This window comes from Xyrauchen texanus, chromosome 44, assembly GCF_025860055.1.
Source record: "Xyrauchen texanus isolate HMW12.3.18 chromosome 44, RBS_HiC_50CHRs, whole genome shotgun sequence".
In the NCBI taxonomy this organism is placed as follows: Eukaryota; Metazoa; Chordata; class Actinopteri; order Cypriniformes; family Catostomidae; genus Xyrauchen; species Xyrauchen texanus.
In genome coordinates this window covers 16,179,708-16,202,115 of record NC_068319.1, presented here as the reverse complement: position 1 = coordinate 16,202,115, position 22,408 = coordinate 16,179,708, and the positions used below count along the sequence as shown (strand labels likewise).

The 22,408-nt window shown below is 40.5% G+C and overlaps 1 protein-coding gene across 3 annotated transcripts in view; it reads right to left on the bottom strand.

The window, feature by feature from the left end:
- Window positions 1-11,962, bottom strand: part of postna (periostin, osteoblast specific factor a) — a 34,077-nt gene extending 22,115 nt beyond the window's left edge. The window contains exons 1-4 of one of the 3 annotated variants that reach the window (XM_052117417.1): window positions 11,754-11,962; window positions 11,030-11,128; window positions 6,122-6,186; window positions 5,775-5,929 (exon numbers count right to left, since the gene is read on the bottom strand). In XM_052117417.1, coding sequence (XP_051973377.1) covers window positions 5,775-5,929; window positions 6,122-6,186; window positions 11,030-11,128; window positions 11,754-11,872 — 438 coding nt within the window. In that variant the 5' untranslated portion in view covers window positions 11,873-11,962. The remainder of the gene's footprint in view (window positions 1-5,774; window positions 5,930-6,121; window positions 6,187-11,029; window positions 11,129-11,753) is intronic. The other 2 variants (XM_052117415.1, XM_052117416.1) reach the window with 2 other exon arrangements.
- Window positions 11,963-22,408: the final 10,446 nt, after the last annotated feature.

Here is a 22,408-nt window from a genome sequence, read left to right as displayed (position 1 = left end):
TATTTTATATAGGTATTTTATTTCGTTGTGTTGTTTCATGTGGTCCTGTGTTGGTCCTTTGTTGTTTTTATGTAGCACCATGGTCCTGGAGGAACGTTGTCTCGTTTTGCTGTGTACTGTACTAACTGTATATGGTTGAAACGACAATAAAAACCACTTGACTTGACTTGACTACTACGTATGGCTTAAAAAGGGCACCACATGACAACATGAAAACTTAATCCCAGCAGTGAAGTACATTGGAGGGAGCATCATGATATGGGGCTGCTTTGCTGCTTCGGGGCCTAGACCGCGTGCCATCATCGAGGGAAAATTAATTCCTAAGTTTATCAAGATATCCTACAGGATAATATCATGGTGGCTGTGTGCCAGCTGAAGCTCAGTAGAAGTTGGGTGATGCAGCACAACAATGACCCTAAATATAAAAGTAAATCCACTACAGAATGGCACAACTGACATCTTAAGAATATGGCTGAGCGGAAGCCATTTTGTAATGAAGAATGGTCCAAAATTCCTTCTGAACATTGTGCTGGTCTAATCCTCAGCTACCATAAATGCTTAGTTGAGGTTATTGTTGCCAAAGGAGGATCGACCAGTTATTAAATTCAAGGGTTTACTTACTTTTTACACAGCACTGTGAATTTTTAATGGTATGATTTCAGGAAAAAAATGAAAGATTATAATTGTTTTGTGTTGTTAGCATAAGCACATTGTGTTTGTCTATACTTGTGACATTTTATGTCCAGTTAACGGAAAACGGGTTCACATACTTTTTCTTGCCACTGTAAATTTACCAAACTGGATTTAGACTTTCTGACTGTTCTGAAGTAGCATGCTATATCTTTTCTAACTGATCAGTTTAACAATTTTCACACAGTGGACAATGAAAATTGGAAAATCACACATACTTACATTGTCAGAAGTTTCAAAAGGAATGCTTTTTAATTCAAACTTTAACTGTCAAAATTCAAATGCAAACAAACCAACAAAAGGTCTTTGATCTGCTTTAAGTTGCTCTCTCTCTCTCTCTCTCTGATACTCTATCTGACTATATGTGTTATGAATGAGGCTGGAGTGAAGACAGACGAGGAGGTGCGGATCCAAACGCAGTTTTAACTTTATTGAAATAAATGGACAAACAAAGGAAAACCCACGATGAGGAAACAAACATAAGCAGGGAACTTGGTAAGGAAACACAGAGTATAAATACAAGACAGGACCAATGAACAACCAGAACTCAAAATGACATGATGAGGTGATGAACAGAAACCAATGGGAAACTAACGAGGACAGGTGAGAACAATGAACAATGAACACAATGGCTAACAAGACTATGGAGGTACAGAAGGTTCAAAAGTGAAAACTATGGAGTGACGAAAGTATCAAAATGGGAGACAAAAGGGAAACAGTAAAACAGGACAAGGTCATACGTTACATAGCCCCCCCTCTAAGGATCGGATCCCAGACGATCCAAAAACGAGAAAACAAAACCCAATACAAAAACCATAGAAAACAACATGATGGCACCGGGGCAGACAGACAGACCAGGGGGGCACAAGAGCAGGGGGCAGTCCAGGGGGCACAGAGGGCAGGCAGGAAGTCCAAGGGGGGCAACAAGGGGAAATTAAACAGTCCACGGGGGCACAAAGAGACAGGTTTCGATGGTCTGGGAGCTGGCCACCGGGTAGATGCAGGAGGCCTAGGAGGAGACCACTGGACAGGGACTGGGTCAGGGGGCCTGGGAAGAGGCCACGGGACTGGGACTGGGTCAGGAGGTCTGGGGAGAGTCCACGGGACTGGGACTGGGTCAGAAGCCCTGGGAGGAGGCCACAGGACAGGGACCGGGTCAGGAGGCCTGGGAGGAGGCCACGGGACTGGGACTGGGTCAGGAGGTCTGGGGAGAGTCCACGGGACTGGGACTGGGTCAGAAGCCCTGGGAGGAGGCCACAGGACAGGGACCGGGTCAGGAGGCCTGGGAGGAGGCCACAGGATAGAGGCCGGCTTTGGTGGCCTGGGAGGTGGTCGTGGGCCAAGGGCCGGTTCAGGGGACCTGGGAGGTGACCACAGGACAGAGGCCGGTTTTGGTGGCCTAGGAGATGGAGTGGCCACAAGGGAGGCCGGCGGAGCCGCGTGAGGTGGAGCCGAGGGAGGTGATGGCTCAGAAGGCCCAGAAGGCGGAGCTGAGGGAGGCTCAGGAGGTGGAGCTGAAGGAGGCTCAGGAGGCGGAGCCGAGGTAGGCGGCGCCGTGGGAGGCTTTAGGAACGGAGACCAGGAAGGCTCTGGATTCTCTGGGGGCAGAGACGTAGGAGGCTCTGAGGGTGGAGCCGTCGAAGGCTTGAGTGGCTCGAGAGGCGGAGCCGTAGGAGGCTCGGGAGGCTCTGAAGGCGGAGCCGTCGAAGGTTTGAGTGGCTCGAGAGGCGGAGCCATAGGAGGCTCTGGAAGCGGAGCCATAGGAGGCTCTGGAAGCGGAGCCGTAGGAGGCTCTGTGAGCTCAGGAGGCGGAGCTGAGGGAGGCTCTGGGGGCTCAGGAGGCGGAGCTGAGGGAGGCTCAGGAGGCGGGGCTGAGGGAGGCTCAGGAGGTGGAGCCGAGGAAGGTGGCGCCGTAGGGGCCTTTAGAGGCAGAGCCGTAGGAGGCTCGGGAGGCGGAGCTCTAGAAGGTTCTGGAGTCTCTGGGAGCAGAGCCATAGGAGGCTCTGGAGCCATAGGAGGCTCTGGAGACAGAGCCATAGGAGGCTTGGGGAGTAGAGCCGTAGGAGGCGGAGCCGAGGAAGGCCTAGGAGGCGGAGCCGAGGGAGGCTCGGGAGTCTCTGGAGGCAAAGCTGTAGGAGGCTCGGGAAGCTCTGAGGGCGGAGCCGTCGGAGGCTCGGGTGGCTCAAGAGGCGGAGCCGTAGGAGGCTCTGGAGGCGGAGCCCTGGAAGGCCCGAGAGGCTTGAGGGGCAGTGCCCTGGAAGGCTCGAGGCTTGAGGGGCGGAGCCCTGGAAGGCTCGAGAGGCTTGAGGGGCGGAGCCCTGGAAGGCTCGAGGGGCGGAGCCCTGGAAGGCTCGAGGGGCGGAGCCCTGGAAGGCTCGAGGGGCGGAGCCCTGGAAGGCTCGAGGGGCTTGAGAGGCGGAGCCCTGGAAGGCTCGAGAGGCTTGAGAGGCGGAGCTCTGGGAAGCTCGGAGGGCGGAGCTCTGGGAAGCTCGGGAGGCTTGAGAGACGGAGCCCTGGAAGGCTCAAGAGGCTTGGGAGGTGGAGCCCTGGAAGGCTCGAGAGACTCGGGAGGCGGAGCTCTGGAAGGCTAGGGAAACTCGGAAGGCGGAGCTCTGGAAAGCTCTGGAGGAGGAGCCCTGGAAGACTCGAGAGGTGCTGGCTCTTGGATGATCGAGGCTTCTGGTGCTGGCTCTTGGACGGTCACGGCTACTGGCGCTGGCTCTGGGACGGTCGAGGCTACAGGCGCTGGCTCTGGGACGGTCGAGGCTACAGGCGCTGGCTCTGGGACGGTCGAGGCTACAGGCGCTGGCTCTGGGACGGTCGAGGCTACAGGCGCTGGCTCTGGGACGGTCGAGGCTACAGGCGCTGGCTCTGGGACGGTCGAGGCTACAGGCGCTGGCTCTGGGACGGTCGAGGCTACAGGCGCTGGCTCTGGGACGGTCGAGGCTACAGGCGCTGGCTCTGGGACGGTCGAGGCTACAGGCGCTGGCTCTGGGACGGTCGAGGCTACGGGCGCTGGCTCTGGGACGGTCGAGGCTACGGGCGCTGGCTCTGGGACGGTCGAGGCTACGGGCGCTGGCTCTGGGACGGTCGAGGCTACGGGCGCTGGCTCTGGGACGGTCGAGGCTACGGGCGCTGGCCCGCTGACGTCGGAGGCTACGGGCCCTGGCTCGCTGACGTCGGAGGCTACGGGCCCTGGCTCGCTGACGTCGGAGGCTACGGGCCCTGGCTCGCTGACGTCGGAGGCTACGGGCCCTGGCTCGCTGACGTCGGAGGCTACGGGCCCTGGCTCGCTGACATCGGAGGCGACAGGCCCTGGCTCTCAGACATCGGAGGCGACAGGCCCTGGCTCGCTGACATCGGAGGCTACAGGCACTGGCTCGCTGACATCGGAGGCGACAGGCCCTGGCTCGCTGACATCGGAGGCTACAGGCACTGGCTCGCTGACATCGGAGGCTACAGGCACTGGCTCGCTGACATCGGAGGCGACAGGCGCTGGTTCACTGACATCGGAGGCTACAGGCGCTGGCTCGCAGACATCGGAGGCGACAGGCGCTGGCTCACTGACATCGGAGGCGACAGGCGCTGGTTCACTGACATCGGAGGCGACAGGCGCTGGTTCACTGACATCGGAGGCGACCGGCTTGCTCACCGTGACATGCGTGGGCTCTGGCTCGCTCACAGTGATATGCATGGGCCGGGAGGCGGAAGCCTGTCTTCTCCTCCTCCTCCGGGCAGACGAAGAGTGTCGCGCTGGCTCGTTGACATGCGTGAAAGGACGAACCACGGGCGAATGGAGGGTCAATACTGTGGGAGGTGCTACGGGGTTCTCCTCGATGATGTCCACTGTTAAAGGAGAACCGCAGGCCTGTAGGGTCTCCTCAACGAACGCGCGGAGCGTCCAGTCACGCGTTGCCGGTGGCAACCGCTCCTTCAGCCCGTCACTCAGGTTGCCTCGGAAGAAGACCACAAGGGAGGAATTAGGGAAGTCTGAAACGTTTGCCAGAACAAGAAAGTCGTGGATGTGGTCTTCTATCGGTCAGTCCCCTTGCTTCAGGCAGAGCAGTTCGTAGTTAGCCCGAAAAACTGCTGGATCCATTGTGTGGGTCGATCGTTCTGTTATGAATGAGGCTGGAGTGAAGACAGACGAGGAGGTGCGGATCCAAACGCAGTTTTAACTTTATTTAAATAAATGGACAAACAAAGGAAAACCCACGATGGGGAAACAAACATAAGCAGGGAACTCGGGAAGGAAACACAGAGCAGGCTTAACAAACATTACCAACATTCATCGATCGACAGGGACTGAACAAACGGGCAGGGTATAAATACAAGACAGGACCAATGAACAACCAGAACTCAAAATGACATGATGAGGTGATGAACAGAAACCAATGGGAAACTAACGAGGACAGGTGAGAACAATGAACAATGAACACAATGGCTAAAAAGACTATGGAGGTACAGAAGGTTCAAAAGTGAAAACTATGGAGTGACGAAAGTATCAAAATGGGAGACAAAAGGGAAACAGTAAAACAGGACAAGGTCATACGTTACAATATGTGACAGTCTTCTAACTTAAAATTTTCAGACAAAGGCTTTGTCAAATCAAAGTTTGTCTTGACATACTTTACCTATCTAGTTATAAATGCCACAATTTGCAACTAGTGTAAATAGTACAATACATACACTCAATGCAACTATCTTTCACCATCTCTATATTACACCAAGAACAACGAGGATCTTATTATTTACATTTAGTAGAAATATAGCAATGTTTTAATTACCCTTTAATACAAAAAGCAAATTACTTCTATTAACTTCTATTAATGTGAATAGCATTTACCACTACTTGAACTTAGTGCAAACATGATGTTGCTTGTTGCTATTTACGCTTGGTGCAAAAAGTGTTTACAATAGTATGAATAGTCTTATTTCTAATAAGTTCCATTCAGTGCTCCAAGTTTACTCTTAAATTTCAATAGGTAGGCTTGGTAATTACTCAGATCTTTGATCAACTATGAATCCCAATATGTAAATACCGCAGCTCAAATGAAGTGAATATGGCCTAGTGTATGACTCACTGGATCTTGTTCCCAGGCATCATCACTTGGTGCAAACATTGTGTAAGAGCCAGCTCCCTCGATTTCTTCCTTTAGTTTGGACTTCTCGGAATACTCTTGGGTGATCTTGGCTTTCACAAGACCAAGAGTGCCATAAATAGTGTCAATAGGGGCCACTGGTTGAATGGGTGAAATGTACATAAAATAAACACAAAAAGTACAGTTTTTAATGTTACACAAACACAAATTAGTTCTAGGTAAAATTACAGCAAATATTCCGAAGCCCTCTTTTTGGGATCTCTTCACATCACAAATTTTCTTCAGAAAATGTAAAAAAAAATCTAATGCTGGGATAGGTGAATACAAACCTGCAGGACATCCTTGCTTCCCCTCTAGCTTCATATAACCTGGGCAGCACTCATATAAAACCACCCTGCAAAAAACACACAAAACAGAAAGTGCCAAAGAATTAAACTTTATCGTGATCACTGCAAATTCAAATGAAAATTCTGGATTGTGTTGATGATTCCCTCTATGATACCAGTAATGGAGTCGATACAAAGAATCCAAAAGAGTCGATTCCTTGACTCTTACTCGTCCTTGAATCGGAGTCGACTCTAATACAGGAATCTATTCTTTGTTCGACTCCGGACAGGACGTTTTGTCAGCGTGTAGTCTAAAAACCAGGAAGAGAATTCACCATGGGTTCCCTCTGCATTTTCAAATGGGGTTTTTGTACTTATGATTAAAATAAGGTATGTGGTAAACATAATTTGATGATATGTGGACATTTTGTTCTACAACATAAATAACACACTTTCATAACTTAAAAGTGAATTTTGAAGCCGTATTGAATTACATATTTTAAAAATCTGAAGAAAAAAACGAAATATCTTGTGTTGTTTTACTTTTGTAACTGTTGTGGAATACAGTTACTTATATTTTGTATTTTAAATATGTAATCCCGTTACATGTATTTCATTACTTCCCAACCCTGTCTACAACGTACGGGTAAGCTAGAGTTATTTTTCAAAACAATAACCAGACCAAAATATCTTAATTAAACCAACTGCAGAGCTTAAAAAGGTGCCGTTTTAAAATTTTCACCAAATTCCAGCGATTTCACGTATGTTCCATTAAAATCAAATAAGTTAAGCAGTGGATTGAGCGAGCTATTTACAAGTGAAAATGAATGATTATTTTATAATTCCAGTGATTTTCTGATCATATCTGATAAGCAATTTTGGTGGGTGAAATATGTCACTTGGAAAGGCACAACTAAAGGCCACCCCGGTGATTGCCCTGAATCTTTACACAATCCTGATTAAAAATAAATGTCGAGGAGTCGATTCCACCAACTCCAACGGCTGGAGACGGGAATCGGAGTTGACTCCAAAAACTCGTACACCCCTATGTTATACTCTTTAAAATATTGGATTCTGTCCCCAATTAATTCCCTTGTTTTAAACAGAATACATTAAGATTTAGTTCATTCCAGTCCAGAAAACTCTTTGATGAAACTTTTTCTAGGGTTATGTTGATCCCATGCGGAATTATCTCATTTTGCCTCATTATCTTGTAAATGTACTGTATACAGATGTGTCTTTATTGAATCAAAAACATTTGTTCAAACATCTGGACTTTTAACTGGATTTCTTTTGGATTAAACTTCATTTTCTTCCACTTTTGCAACTCAAAATCAAATTGTTTTGTACAATAGATTCAAAACTGTTGGGCACAATATGCATGGCTACAAATAAGATCCGTATCCATTTAAATCTGGAAAATTAATAAAAGACTCTCTGCCCACATTCCTAGACACAAATGTAATCAATTTATTACAGCAAGACAATAGGCTTTTTTCCTTTAGGTTCTTTTTACAATGCTTTCAACAATCTACTTTCTGTGTCCATAAAACATCAGGGCCCTTGTTACAGAAAACATTATCTGTAAAATATTTTGAAATCACCATGGTGCTTACTAAACAGATAAGATACAATTTTAGAGGATGTTTCTGTAATAAGGTCCCAAGTTCCAACATATTGCCTCAACTGCAAGTCCTTACACATTTGAGTCAGCATAAGAGGGCAAAGACCCAAATCTGATCCAGTCCTCACACAGATAGTTTACTTTCTCTAATGCATGAGGTCACCTGCCGTGGGCTCTTTCGACAGCCTAATGATTAACGTAACTCCTCCAGGTATCTCCTCAGTGTATCTTACATGCAATGGGAATAATGCAAAAGGTTCCAATGGTTAGATCATAAGTTTATAGGTTGAGATGATCACACTGTGAATTCAGCAACAGTAGGTTGAAAGTTTTGCTGCTGAAATCGGTCAGTGCTTACTGAAATTTGAACCACTGCCTCCCAGTGGCAACAGCTGGAAGTGTTGTTAAGGGGAAATGTCCAGAGATTGGTTCCAAAAGGGAGTTGTTTCACTGCATCATTGGAGTAAATTTTTTTATTTTAGAGCGAAAAGGCAACCTCCCAATCGCATTTATTATTGATCATGTGAACATTATGTCTTCCTGGTTTCGGAGAACGCCTGTCTCGGAGGCTGCTTGTGCAATGTGCAATCAGTAACACCTCAGGATTGGAAAACACATATGAATTGATGCAAATATGTCAATTGGTGATGCCGCTTGTCAGTAACTCAGCAAATTGGGGTCAATATCAGGATACTAGAACATTCGGTAGCAACATGCCGTGTTCCCCTTTGATCATGTTGGCAAAATGGCCAATTTTATGGAAGGTTTAAAGATGGAAATGTGAAGCTTATAATTTTAGAAAAGCACTTAAATAAATTCTTCTGTTAAAACTAATTTATTATTTGAGCTGTAAAGTTGTTTAAATTGTAAATGTTATAGTGTTTTAGGATTTGTTGACATTACATTGTAAAATTGGATATAACTTTACACAGAAACAGTTAGCAAGTGACTTTATCACACTAAAATCATGTTAACACTTAACTTGTTTATGTCTTGTGGCTATACCTTAAAAATGGGACAAATCGAAATTAAAGTACAAATAAATCATGGTAATAAATATAATGCCACAAATGCAGTCGCTTGAGTTTAACAAATGAATAATAAAGGGTAAATACACGCTGAACTAAATGCTAGTGATAACGATGTTATTTGGAGTGGTGATCACTGGCCTTTGTGCTGTTCTAATGTCTTGATTTTCAAAAATTACAAAAAGTAGAAGAAGTGAAAAGATGCTTTATAACAGCTGTCTGCAGATGTTGTTGATGTCATTCATCCATGACTAATATCTTCCCTCAGTGGCTTTAGTGGGAGTGTTTTGTTTGGTGAATTATCATGCCATGTAGCTCTGCTGTTTGTCAGATAGTAGTATGGCAGCAAACAGACAGCTGACAGAGCACAGATTAAACTTCTCTCTCACCATGATAGGGTCTACACACAAACTGCAGCTGCATAGAGTTCATCCCTTGACATTGAACAATGTTCCTAGTTTCAGGAAAGGAAGGAAGCCAGCAGGACCCTTGAGAGAGGTCAGCAGGCAGTAGGGCTGAGTCAAATTTTCCCTGTGCGGCCAGCAGATAGATGACAAGCTGGGCAGCTCCTGATCTTCTCTTGCCCAGAATGTAGTCGGTGGGAACTGGGGGTGACACCAGGCAGCGCATATCACAGCAGGAGAGATTTGAGTTGCGTCAACCTCCCAGACACAGATTTAAAATCGTTTTCACATGTTTCAAACACTGACCAGCACATAGGCTTTTGCCATGGATGCTGGATCAGATCCAGCAGAAAGAGCCCACTGAAGGTGAGAAAGCATGTAATAACTGATTAGACACTGTAATAACACTAATAGACACTAGGCCCTACCTCTGTGTATTAAAATGTTTTGGATGCTATCATATTATTATACAATACACACTCACTGAGCACTTTTTTAGGAACACCTGTACAGCTACTTATTCGTGCAAATATCTAATCAGCCAATCGTGTGACAGCAGTGTAATGCATAAAATCATACAGGTATAAAATACAGGTCAGGAGCCTTAGTTAAAGTTCAAATCAACCATCAGAATGGGGAAAAATGTGATCTCATTGTTTTTGACCATGGCATGATTGTTGGTGCCAGACGGGCTGGTTTGAGTGTTTCTGTAACTGCTGATCTCGTGGGATTTTCAACCACAACAGTCTCTAGAATTTACTCAGAATGGTGCCAAAAAACAAAAAAACATCCAGTGAGCGGCAGTTCTGTGTATGGAAACACCTTGTTGATGAGAGAGGTCAACGGAGAATGTCCAGTCTGGTTCGAGCTGACAGAAAGTCTACGGTAAAACTACTGGTGCAAAAATAATCTGCAAAACTGAACGAATCAGTAAACAAATCTGAACAAATCTTTTTAGCGAACGAATTCAAAAGCCTTGAGTCACTGGGATGAATTAAAGCCTCCACTATTTAGAAAGCCGCAAATGCAAAAATACAGCCAGAACGAACTGTTGTATAAATGGAAATGTATCAACACAAACTGAACCATGATGTTATGAAGAGAACAAGAAAAAAGGGTGTGCAACAAGACACAGGCATTTCTTGAGGCCAAAGGTTTTTCCCCCCCTTTCTACAAACTGAAGTTCTCTTCCAATGAAAAGCCACCAATTCAGTCAGCCAATTACAAGTCACCAGTCCCGTAGGACCTATGATACATCAAAGGCAGATAGAGCCCAGAAACAACCTTACATCATTCTCTCTATGTGCACTGCAGAGAGAGAGATCGAACTGTAGCCCAGGCATTAAGTCACCTCACATAAACGGTGGTTTCTCTGGCATAAACAACTGCAGTTGGAGACACTTGGCTGACAACTGTCATTTCATCCTACTGTGAGCTGAGAGACTTTTTTGTAGGGGTTGTGTATCATTAAATATCTTCATTTAGGGAAGAGCAATGAACTATATTGATTTTGAACCAGCTTCTCTTAGTCTAAGTCTAACTTTAGCCCTCATATTCTGTTGTGATTATGTAAAGTAGACAGGGTTTAACCATTACAAGACACAAAACAAAGCTAAAACAATTTAGATTTTTATAAAAGGATCTTTTACCAACCCATCAGGTTCATATGCATCTGTTTCAATCTCTTAAAATGGTACTTCCCTGAACATGCCCGACAACACCAAACAATCCTAATAAATTATATCCATCACCCTGAGACCCACAGGCAATGTGTTACAGGGACCTTTGACCTCTGATCCAATCATGGGTAGGAACCCGGCTAAAGAAGATGTGAGAAAAGCTCTGGGTGACTTACGCCTTCTTGCCGCAGATGGATTTCTTGTACCAGTTCCTGCATGTGCTGAAGTACTTTTTCTTGGTCCCCATGACCTGTTGTAAAGCGCACACATTGGGCCTAGAGAACAGAGTCAGGGAGGGAGTGGGGGATAATAACACAGAATTAAAATGAAATTAGCCTCTGGCGAACGTTTGAATGTAGATAACTGCATACATGGCAGACTCATAAAACTCAAGAGGTGTTCAATTAAGCAGATAATTATAGAGAAGTCTTGACTTGCTTAAAAGAACTGACTGAACACAGAAAAAAATAGCTTTTGACTCTAAACCTTTATACAATTTCTGCCATTTTAAATCGTGTTGACCATTTCACCAATGAAAAGGATCAATTACAAATGATGTATTATTAAAATCTAACATTTATCAGCTTCAAAACTGCCACCAAAAGTGACAAAAATGCTACAGATATTTAAAATGTTGGGGCAAATTTTTTTTTTTTTTATATTTATGTTGAGTTGTTTTTATAAGTAACATACATAAAATTTTATTTATTTGAAGAACTTGATGTAAATAAATGGCATGTTGTATGTTTTTATATGGTTAGAAAAATGCTCTCATAAAAGGTTAAAAAAAAATCTAGGGTTCAAATATTGCTCCTTAATAAAAAACAAATTGGTTCCCAAACATCTCTTCCATTTCACTCCGCAAAGGTGAATCTATAAAACCAAAAAGTCAGCCCTTACCCTTCATTCTTTGCCCTGATACGACTGTGGGAGACTATCTTGTCATATGCTGATGAATCCACCTGATCCAGGGAGGTCAGTGCCAGGAGGGTAAAGGTGGCCATAAACAGGAGTATCATTTTGGAATATCCCCTGCAGATAAAACCCACTCAAAAAACAGAAGGAATGGAAGCGAACTACGGGGAAGCAGCCTTTATAGCACCCCTCCCCTCTCTTTCTCTGTCTCAAACACACACAATGACACATACAGTAAGGAGGATTAATACAGAGAATCAACCCGTTTCATATAGGAACCGCCCCCTCCGTGAGAACCCTGCACGCCTAACCTTCTATTTTACACCGAAAAATTACAATTCTGTAATCGTTTACTCACCCTCATGTTGTTTCAAACCCATATGACTTTCTTTCTTCTTTAGAACTCAACAGGAAATGTTAGGCAGACTGTCAGCCTCAGTCACCATTCACTTATGTTACATCTTTTTTTCCATACAATGGAAGTAAATGGTGTCGGAAGCTGTCTTTCTTTTGTTTCATGGAAGAAAGGAAAGCGGTTTGGAACAACACGAGGGTGAGTAAATGATGACAGAATCAACATGCCCAAAATCGCTTAATAAGCGGACATGGCAATGGCAAAACTCCTGAGCATGGTTAGCTAACGGACTCACAACGAACTCAGAGAACCACTCTGGTGGAATGCCAGTAGTGATGCTGCGACTCATGATTGGTCACTTGCTTGTTAGTTCAGTCTTATGATATCGCAGCCCATTGTACAAAGGTGCCTGGAGTTGTTCCTGTCAGGCCGCAGAGGCCCTTACCCCAGCTCCATCCATAAACCTAATTATATAGAGCCTGTAAGGCTGAATTGCCTGCCAGGTACAACTCTGTGTAGATTTCACATCACCACGGCAGAAAAATAAATGGTAACTGTGCTAACAAGCCAGTCTGGATCAGTACGGAACAGCGCCGTTCTGCACTGAGAACCGTTCGGCCGATGGTGGAATAGCTGCTTAAAGGAATAGTTCACCCAAAAATGAAAATTCGCTCATCATTTACTCCCTCATGCCATCCCAGATGTGTATGACTTTCTTTCTTCAGCAGAACACAAATGAAGATTTTTAGAAGAATATCTCAGCTTGTTTGGTCCATACAATGCAAGTGAATGGGTGCTAGAATTTTGAAGCTCTAAAAATCACATATGTCCACATAATGTGACTCCATATGATTCCAATTATATCCATATCTTCAGAAGTGATATGATAGGTGTGGGTGTGAAACAGATCAATATTTAGGTCAATTTGTACTAGAAATACCCAGTAGGGGGCGCATGGATAAAGAATGTGAATCACAAAAAACACAAGAAGAAGAATTTGAAAGTTAAAGTGGAGAATGATTGAGCAGGCTGGAGAATTTATAGTAAAAATGGACTAAAATATTGATCTGTTTCTCACCCACACCAATCAAATAGCTTCTGAAAACAATGATTTAACTACTGGAGTCACATGGATTACTTTTATGCAGACCTATGTGATTTTTGGTGCTTCAAAATGTTGGAACCCATTCACTTGCATTGTATGGACTTGCAGAGTTGAGATATTCTTATACAAATCTTAATTTGTGTTCTGTTGAAGAAAGAAAGTCATCACATCCAGGATGGCATAAGGGTGAGTAAAAGAATTTTCATTCTTGGGTGAACTATGCATTTGAACTTTCATCATAACAGCACATATTCTGTAAAATATTACACCTTTTATATGCATTTCAACTTAAATCTTAAGTGACTATTTGACAACAAATTATTTATCAGACATTTAAACCAACTTAACCTCACATGAGTTTTTCAGGTGCTCTGCGGTTTGGTTCTTAGAAACTGGGTGTGCAGATAATCACACTGGAGAATGCTACTGGAACAAATCAGATGAAAGGATCATGTCCAAGTGCACTGTAACTGTTCTGTCTCCTGCCAGTGGGATCTTAGGGGGGGGGGGTCTGAATAATAGTGGGAAGGTGAATTGAGGATAGGAGTAATAGTGGGAAGGGATTTGAACAGAAAACAAGTTTAAGAGTAACTGTGATTTTATGACTAATTTAACCCTGTGTGTGCATCTACCTCTAGTGTTGGAGTGTTAGCAATACACCTCCTGAAACAAAAAGTATTGCTCAGTGTAACCCTTAAATGGACAGTTCGCCCAAAAATGAAAATCCTGTCATAATTTATCACCCTCATGTTGTTCCGGACCTGTATGACTTTCTTTCTTTTGTGGAACACAAAAAGAGATGTTAGGCAAAATGACAGCCTTAGTCACCATTCACTTTCATTGCCTCTTGTTTCATTCAATGAAAGTGAATGGTGACTGAGACTAACATTCTAAAATTTTATTAAGATATTAACACTTTTTAAGAGAATGTGTCTTGAATTACTTTGAAATGATAGGTTCCTCTTTCAGAGCTTAAGGAATGTAACGGAGATCTCAGTTATGTTTCATTTAAGTATCGACTTTTAATAGAAAAAGATGTTGGCACAGTATAATAAACAAGTATTAGAAGTATTCCAAAAGTAATCTAAAAGCAATCAGATTAGATCACCTTTAAAATGTAATCTAAGAGATTACAATACTGACTACGATTTAGTCATACCATTTGTAATCAGTACCAGATTATAATTCAGAAGTTATCTAGTCAGCTCTGAATGTGAGGTCACCTCCATGCACATTTGTGGATTTTAGCATGCATGAAACAGTGTTCACACATTGGCACGTGCTGCAGTGCAAAGAAGCACTGCTGCTCTTTTAAACCTCATTCAAGCGCACCCGAGCTGCAGACTGAACTCTCAGGGGTGCTAATTCAAATAAATTATAGATAAGCCTTTGTGCCATGCTGAAGACAGAGAATGTGAAACAAACTGGATGGAGAAACCCACCCACAGTTTAGTGCTCCTCACACCACAAGGAGTCAGAGCCAATTTAAAATCATTCCAGCTCCTTCAAATGAATAACAGAACAGTAGATCATCTGTTGCTGGTTAGCATATGGTTTATGATGGATCAATCCAGGGAGCCACAATGCTCTTAAATACATTACAATAGGAAATGCAGTTATATCGAATTAGATTTTTTTTTAATCTTTTACGGTGCTGTGCTATTTGCAATGAAAATTTGCTTGTGCTTTCTAAATAGTTTATTATGCACAAAAAATGTAATATGCACTCCCTGGTCTTCTTTTAATAAAGTAATATATATTTCTTTTATTTGAAAACAATACCTACACCAGAAGCAGAAAGAGTCAGGAATGGCTTTTGGTGCTCTATCTTTGCCACACTAAAGTCCAAAGGAGGTCTTGTGTAAATGTCTTCCATATACAATTATTTCAACCACACACACACACACATACACACACACACACACACACACACACACACACACACACACACACACACACACACACACACATGTTGTGTTTCCATGTTTTATGGGGACTTTCCATAGACATAATGGTTTTTATACTGTACAAACTTTATATTCTATCCCCTAAACCTAACCCTACCCCTAAACCTAACCCTCACAGAAAACTTTCTGCATTTTTACATTTTCAAAAACATAATTTAGTATGATTTATAAGCTGTTTTCCTCATGGGGACCGACAAAATGTCCCCACAAGGTCAAAAATTTCGGGTTTTACTATCCTTATGGGGACATTTGGTCCCTACAAAGTGATAAATACACACACACACACACACACACACACACACACACACACACACACACACACACACACACACACACACACATGTGCATTCTTTTAAACAAGTCATTAGAGGCAATTTCTCTGCATAACCAGTTGTTTATGAATACAGAATTGTTGAATACAAAGTGCTGTTTTGTAATCTAATCTAAAGTATAATAGTTTTAATTTTCACTCCTTGTCAGATTTATGTATTTATGCTATACCTCGATTTTGTTTGTTTCTGGAGGTTACAAATATCTCGCAGATATTTTGTTTAAATATTTGTAGTTATTTTTGTTGCAATGATTTAAGTGGTGTAGGAAAATATTCTTCCTTACATACATAAAGCATTTTCTGTAGTCTCCAAACAATATATTTACTGAATACACAACAGTATTCTCAGGGTTGTGAGAGTTACTTTTTAAATGTATTCCACTACAGATTACACAATACATGCTGTAAAATTTAATTTGTTATGTTAGATTACTCAAGGTCAGTAGCATATTCTAAATACTTTTTCTCTTTGGATTACTTCAGCACTGGTATAGTTTTAACTTGTTTTGACTATAAAATCTCTGTCAGTACAGTAAAACAAAATATATGTTAAAAATACATTGTCTGAAAAACATAAATATCTTATGCAGTGTTGTTTCTATAAAAAGATAAATCAAATTGATCTTGTTTTAAGGATTTAAAAATATATATTTTTACAGGAAAACAATAAAAAAATTATTATCAACAATATGATTTTTGCATAATATTAAAGGTCTTACTAGAAAGAAATAAAAGATCCAACGTGAATTTCTGGGATAAAAAATAATGATCGTGTCTGGTAACATGTGCATGTAAAATGGCTAGAAATATCCTTTTAGTTTTAGCGTAAATCTTACAATTCACACAAGATTTATTTCTTCTGCTTCAAACGCACTTCTCTGTCTGCTCGTATGAATGTAACACATCATAAGAAATTGTTTCACCGCTGTTCAAATGCACTTTGGATCACATTATTTATATGGATAAAGGTTTTCCATCTGAAAAGACTGAATATTATTTGAGTCCCGTTTTCTTTTACATCACGTGGATGGCCATGTATGTGTGTGCCGTTTACCTGAGGAAGTGATTGGACAAAGATACACTTTGAAAGGACAAGCTGGTGTAGGGAGTGTGATGCTCTGGGAAATGTTCTGCTGGGAAACCCTGGGTCCGGTCATTTGTGGACGTCAGTTTGACGTGCTACCTACCTAACCATCGTTGCTAACCAGGCATGGCAATTATACCACAGGACATCTTCAGGGGTCTTGTAGAGTCCATGCCTTGGTGGGTCGGAGCTGTTTTGGCGGCACATGGAAGTCAAACAGCATATTAGGTATACTGTCCTAATGTTTTGGCTCATCAGTGTGTGTATATATTGTGTATATACAGTCACTGACCAATTTATAGTCAAGGACGTAGCAGCCGTGGGAGACACGTCCCCCGCACTTCTTAAAAAGGTGTTTTTGTCCCACGCACTTTTCCAAGTTAAACCCATACCGATTCCAAATGGTGGACTTCTACAAAATTATTTGCGGTTTGTTACTTTGGGCTGATTGAGTGACCATCCAGCCAATCACAGGTGAGTTTCATGAAACAGTCCTTACGTAATAGGCGGTCAGTCAGACGGTCTAATCAATGTGGCTCCGGTCATTTCTACAAAGTTGCTTTCAACAATGCTTATTTATCGGCATTGATGTTGATCTAAATTAATAATCTATAGATGAGGAACACGCAAATAAAGAGTTATTTATTTAGTTCTTGATTGGCAGCATTACATGAAAAAAAAAAAAAACTAAGGACAATCCTTCTTTAAAGCACACATTGTAAGTGGAGATTATATCAGTGCATGAGTCTTCATAAAGTTATGCTTTTACATTATAAAATAAGGTAATAGTTTGATCAGTTGTTTTGGCCAATTTAAGCAGATTACTAGATCTGTGCTAAATATATAAAGTTATTTTTAATATCAGCTCCTGATTTTTTACTATGTTGGTGTGCAGTCGACAAACCGTAAGAAAAAAGACAGATCTGCTGTGTTCTCAGAACACTTAGGCATTTTAGTGAAGTCAATAGATATATAGACAGTTTTTTTCTACATGAAAAAGTACAGATGTTATTGAAACTAGGGCTGTCAATCGATTAACATTTTTAATCGAATTAATTACATGGTGTCCCGATTAATCGCATATACAAATATTTGCTGAGAAAGCCCCTCATATAACAATAATTCAATATATAATGATGAAATAATTATACATTGTTATCTTTAAATATTTTTATATATATATATATATATATAAAGACATTCAGATAATTACAATGCATTACATATCAGGTTAGTCAGGATATGTGCAAAATTGTGGTTTGTACAATATAGTCGATGCTTTCCAATTTTCTATATGTCTTCTGTTGTCCACTCTTGTTGTTACTGTCTGTTCTAACATGTTGTGATCACTGCTCTTGTCCTTGTTTTTCTGTATATAGTCTGTGTATAGTGTATTGGTATGTATTTATTAATTTCTGTGTGTAACATCAACCTGCCAGAGGGTCTGCAGATGGAAATTAGCCTAAGGCTATAATCTGACATATTTACATTTGTGAAAATGTTCATTAATATGTATTGTCCCTTTTAAGAAATTAAATTAAATTATACATTCTTGTAGCAGAAGAGTTAATCATTGATAAGACAATACAAAAAGCAGCTTTAGAATACAATGTATTGTTTACTACCATATTATTGACCATAAGTCAATCATTGACATACAGTTCACAGCAATCCATTACACAAGTGAATTTGTCAATCAGTTGGAGATTTATTATGAGGGCTTGTTTAAGAACCTGTCAATGTACACCTGCATCAGTCATTTTTTATTTTTTTTAGAAACAAGCCAGGGGTATACATAATACACAATACTACAGATATATTTTACAATAATGCATTATATTCATTACATAGTGCAATGGTTTTCAATGCTTTGGAGTTGTCGGAGGTACAAAGAGTATTTAAATAATATTTCAAGTCTTTACAAAAAAGTTCAAATAGGGCTTTATAGACATAAATTTACACTTATGTATAAAAAAACTTGGAAAGAAAAATAAAACAGATATTAACAAATATTAACTTAAGTTAATAAATTTAAAGTTAAATTTTCTCCAAAATACTACTGCGTGGACACATTCCCAAAAAATGTGAGGGGCAGATTAATCTACAGCATTACCGAAGGAGCAAAGTGGATCTATTTCAGGGAGCATGTTTCTTAAATAAAGACTGACTGGGTAAAAACGGTGTAACAGTTTAAAGGACACCTCCTTAACGTTGTTGGTAATTAAATATTTGTGAGGTAAAGACCATACGACCTGCTTCAGACATGCTTGTCACGTCTCGGGTGTGTTGCGTCATAAAAGTGAAATGTTAAGGTCACTGTGTCAAGTTAAATATTGTTTAATACTCAATCTCGCAAATCTCAAGGTTCGCATTTGCGCTCCTTCAAGTGTTTTGAACGCAAGAACATAACGTATGTGTCTGCTGAAGAGTTGATAATGTTTTGATCACTGTAATAAACTGTGTGTTGCACAGATGAAATTTCACTTACTGCCCTCTGGAGTAAACATGTGGTACTACAAGCTTGCGTTGCAAAGGATTGAGCTTTGCGATTAAATGCGTACATTTTTTAACGCGTTGTATTTTTGTCAAATTAATTACACGTTATTAACGTGTTAAATCGACACCCCTAATTGAAACTCATAATTATTATAAGACTATTGTTGTTGTCTTTTGATAAATTGAAACAAAATAAAGTATATATAGAACAATACAAAATAAGACAGTATATATACATATATGTATACATATACATACATACACATACATACATACACAGACACAAACGTACATACATTCACACATACACAAACGTAGTGCAAAACTAAATACAAATCTGTATATATATATATATATATATATATATATATATATATATATATATATATATATATATATACACACACACACACACACACACACTGGCAGTTAATGCACTTATAGAAAAATAATTGTCCTTTTATTCACCAAAGTGGCATTCAACTGATCACAATGTGTAGTCAGGACATTAATAATGTGAAAAATCACTATTTCAATTTGAAAAACATTTTCAGAACTTCTTAAACTACTTCAAAGAGTTCTCATAAAAAAATCCTCCACATATTCAATGATAGCTTTGCAGATCCTTGACATTCTAGCTGTCAGTTTGTCCAAATACATTTCACCCCACACTTCCTGTAGCACTTGCCATAGATGTGGATGTCTTGTCGGGCAATTCTCACACACCTTACAGTCTAGCTGATCCCACAAAAGCTCAATGGGGTTAAGATCCACAACACTCTTTTCCAATTATCTGTTGTCCATTGTCTGTTTCTTTGCCCACTCTAACCTTTTCTTTTTGTTTTTCTGTTTCAAAAGTGGCTTTTGCTTTGCAATTCTTCCCATAATGACTGCACCCCAGAGTCTTCTCTTTACTGTTGTACATGAAACTGGTGTTGAGCGGGTAGAATTCAATGAAGCTGTCAGCTGAGGAAAGAAAATCTATTTCTCAAACTAGAGACTATGGTGTACTTATCCTCTTGTTTAGTTGTACATCTGGCCTTCCACATCACTTTCTGTCCTTGTTAGAGCCAGTTGTCCTTTGCCTTTGAAGACTGTAGTGCACACCTTTGTATGAAATCTTCATGTTTTTGGCAATTTCAAGCATTGCATAGCCTTCATTCCTCAAAACAATGATTGACTGATTAGTTTCTAATGAAAGCTGTTTCTGTATATTAACATTTTTTACCTAATATTGACCTTAAGACATGCCAGTCTATTGCATACTGTAGCAAATCAAAAACAAACACAAAGACAATGTTAAGCTTCATGTAATGAACCAAATAGCTTTCAACTGTGTTTGATATAATGGCAAGTGTTTATCTAGTACCAGACTACTGTCCCTGTATTGCAAGAAATCAGGAGTAAATTTGTGCAAACTTCTGGGAGGAGATGTAGTGCACGATTGGCATTGTATTTCTATAGAGTGTGAGGCCAGAGATTATTTTGATTATTTTTATATCTATTTAAATGAATGGGAGAAATTGGAATGCCCAACCAAGAAGCTCTCAACAGTTAATAGATGTAGAAAGGAAGTCCCATCTTGCAGGTAAAAGAGCCAATCACCTTTTAGATACAGACATCGCCTGTCAATCAACTTGCTAACGTATGTAATGAGTGTAATGCGGTTGATTCATGTGTTAATACACACTGCATTTAAAAGTCAGTAAATGCGTTTAGGCAGTGGGATTATAAAACTAGTCTTCCACTGGCCACAACTTGAAAGGGTGAAATACTCACTCAATTCACTGACTTATGCAGCCAAACTGGTCCGTGTTACAGCTCCCTGTAACTGGGAGAATGGGATGAGAAAAGCTGACTCTGGATCAGTCGCTCCGAGCAATGTTCTATATCGATTGTGTATGCAACGAAAATGTCTTAGTTTCTAAAAAGTTTCTTTTTTTTTATAAACAAGAAGTTTGATTCATGAAACAAAATGTTTTTATGACATTTTGGTTGCATTAAAAACTATTCCATTCAGTTTTTATCAAAATGTGCCTTTGAGGTTGTGGCGTATGCACACACCGTGGATCAGCTCAAAATAACCGTGCACTGAGATGACTTAAGTGAAAAATATTGATTCATCAGATTTATTCCTTGAAAATGTTAAGCTGGCATTCTCCACTGAATTTTATCCTGACTTTTGAAAAACATCTTAATTTGACTGATATTGTTGATGGGTACAGCACATGATGACATTCATGATGCACATGATGACATATATGATGCAGGTTCAAGTGTTGGACTTTGCTGCTTTAGGTAAGACAATGGTTATTCTTCATTATTCATATTGGCTGCCATGTTGATGGAAAAACAAATCATGCATATTCATATTATTGATTCTTTATTATAAATATAACATGAAGACCTACAGTACTTTCTAGATATTTGTTTGATTACTATGTTGTTTTGTCATGAGTGTTGTACAGTAGCTAGCACAACCTGTAATGACTCTTGTATGGAATGCATAGCATAGCAGAAGAGAAATTGGCTGTAAGAAAAAAGTAACACAAAAGTAAAGTATCACTTTACTTTCCATAAAAAAAATTGCTTTTTAATTAAGTTACTGTTTTAAGGAGTAACGCAATATTTTAACGAGTTACTTTTAAAAGTAGCGTTACCCAACTCTGTGTGTGTGTGTATATATATATATATCACACACAGTACATACTGTATACTAAACGTGTTTGTATGTGTACTCTCATAATGAAAGTAAATTTATGCTACTAATTTCTTAATTTTTAAACAGTTCAAAGTCTTTGATTATGTTCAAAGTCATTCAGTTTTGCAATGGCCAAATTATGCATCGAGTCTCTTAGCTCCCTAAAATAATAACAGAACTGAAGGAGAACCATATCAGCATATATCCATTTATTATTGTGCATTATTTCATGATATGTGATATGGGGCAGTAACCTTTTAAGCAAAAAGGGAAGTAGCTTTCAGTTTATTCAATTTATTTTATATTTCTGACACGGAGGTGTGCTGCGCAGAGTTTACAATAATACTATGTTCTCAGTGACTTTAAACTCTTTCAAATTATTAAAGGAGGATTATATATATCATACATGATTAACATGATTTTATAGTATTTTGTAATGATTTACAGCTTATCAAGTGTTGATATAACCATATTCCTTTATGGGAGAGCATTTATTAATTGAGGTTAAAAACTGTAATCTTAAAAAAAAAAAAAAAGACCATCTTCATTCTATCATTATACAACTGCCTCATGCACTATGCGAAACATGATAACAAGTTTA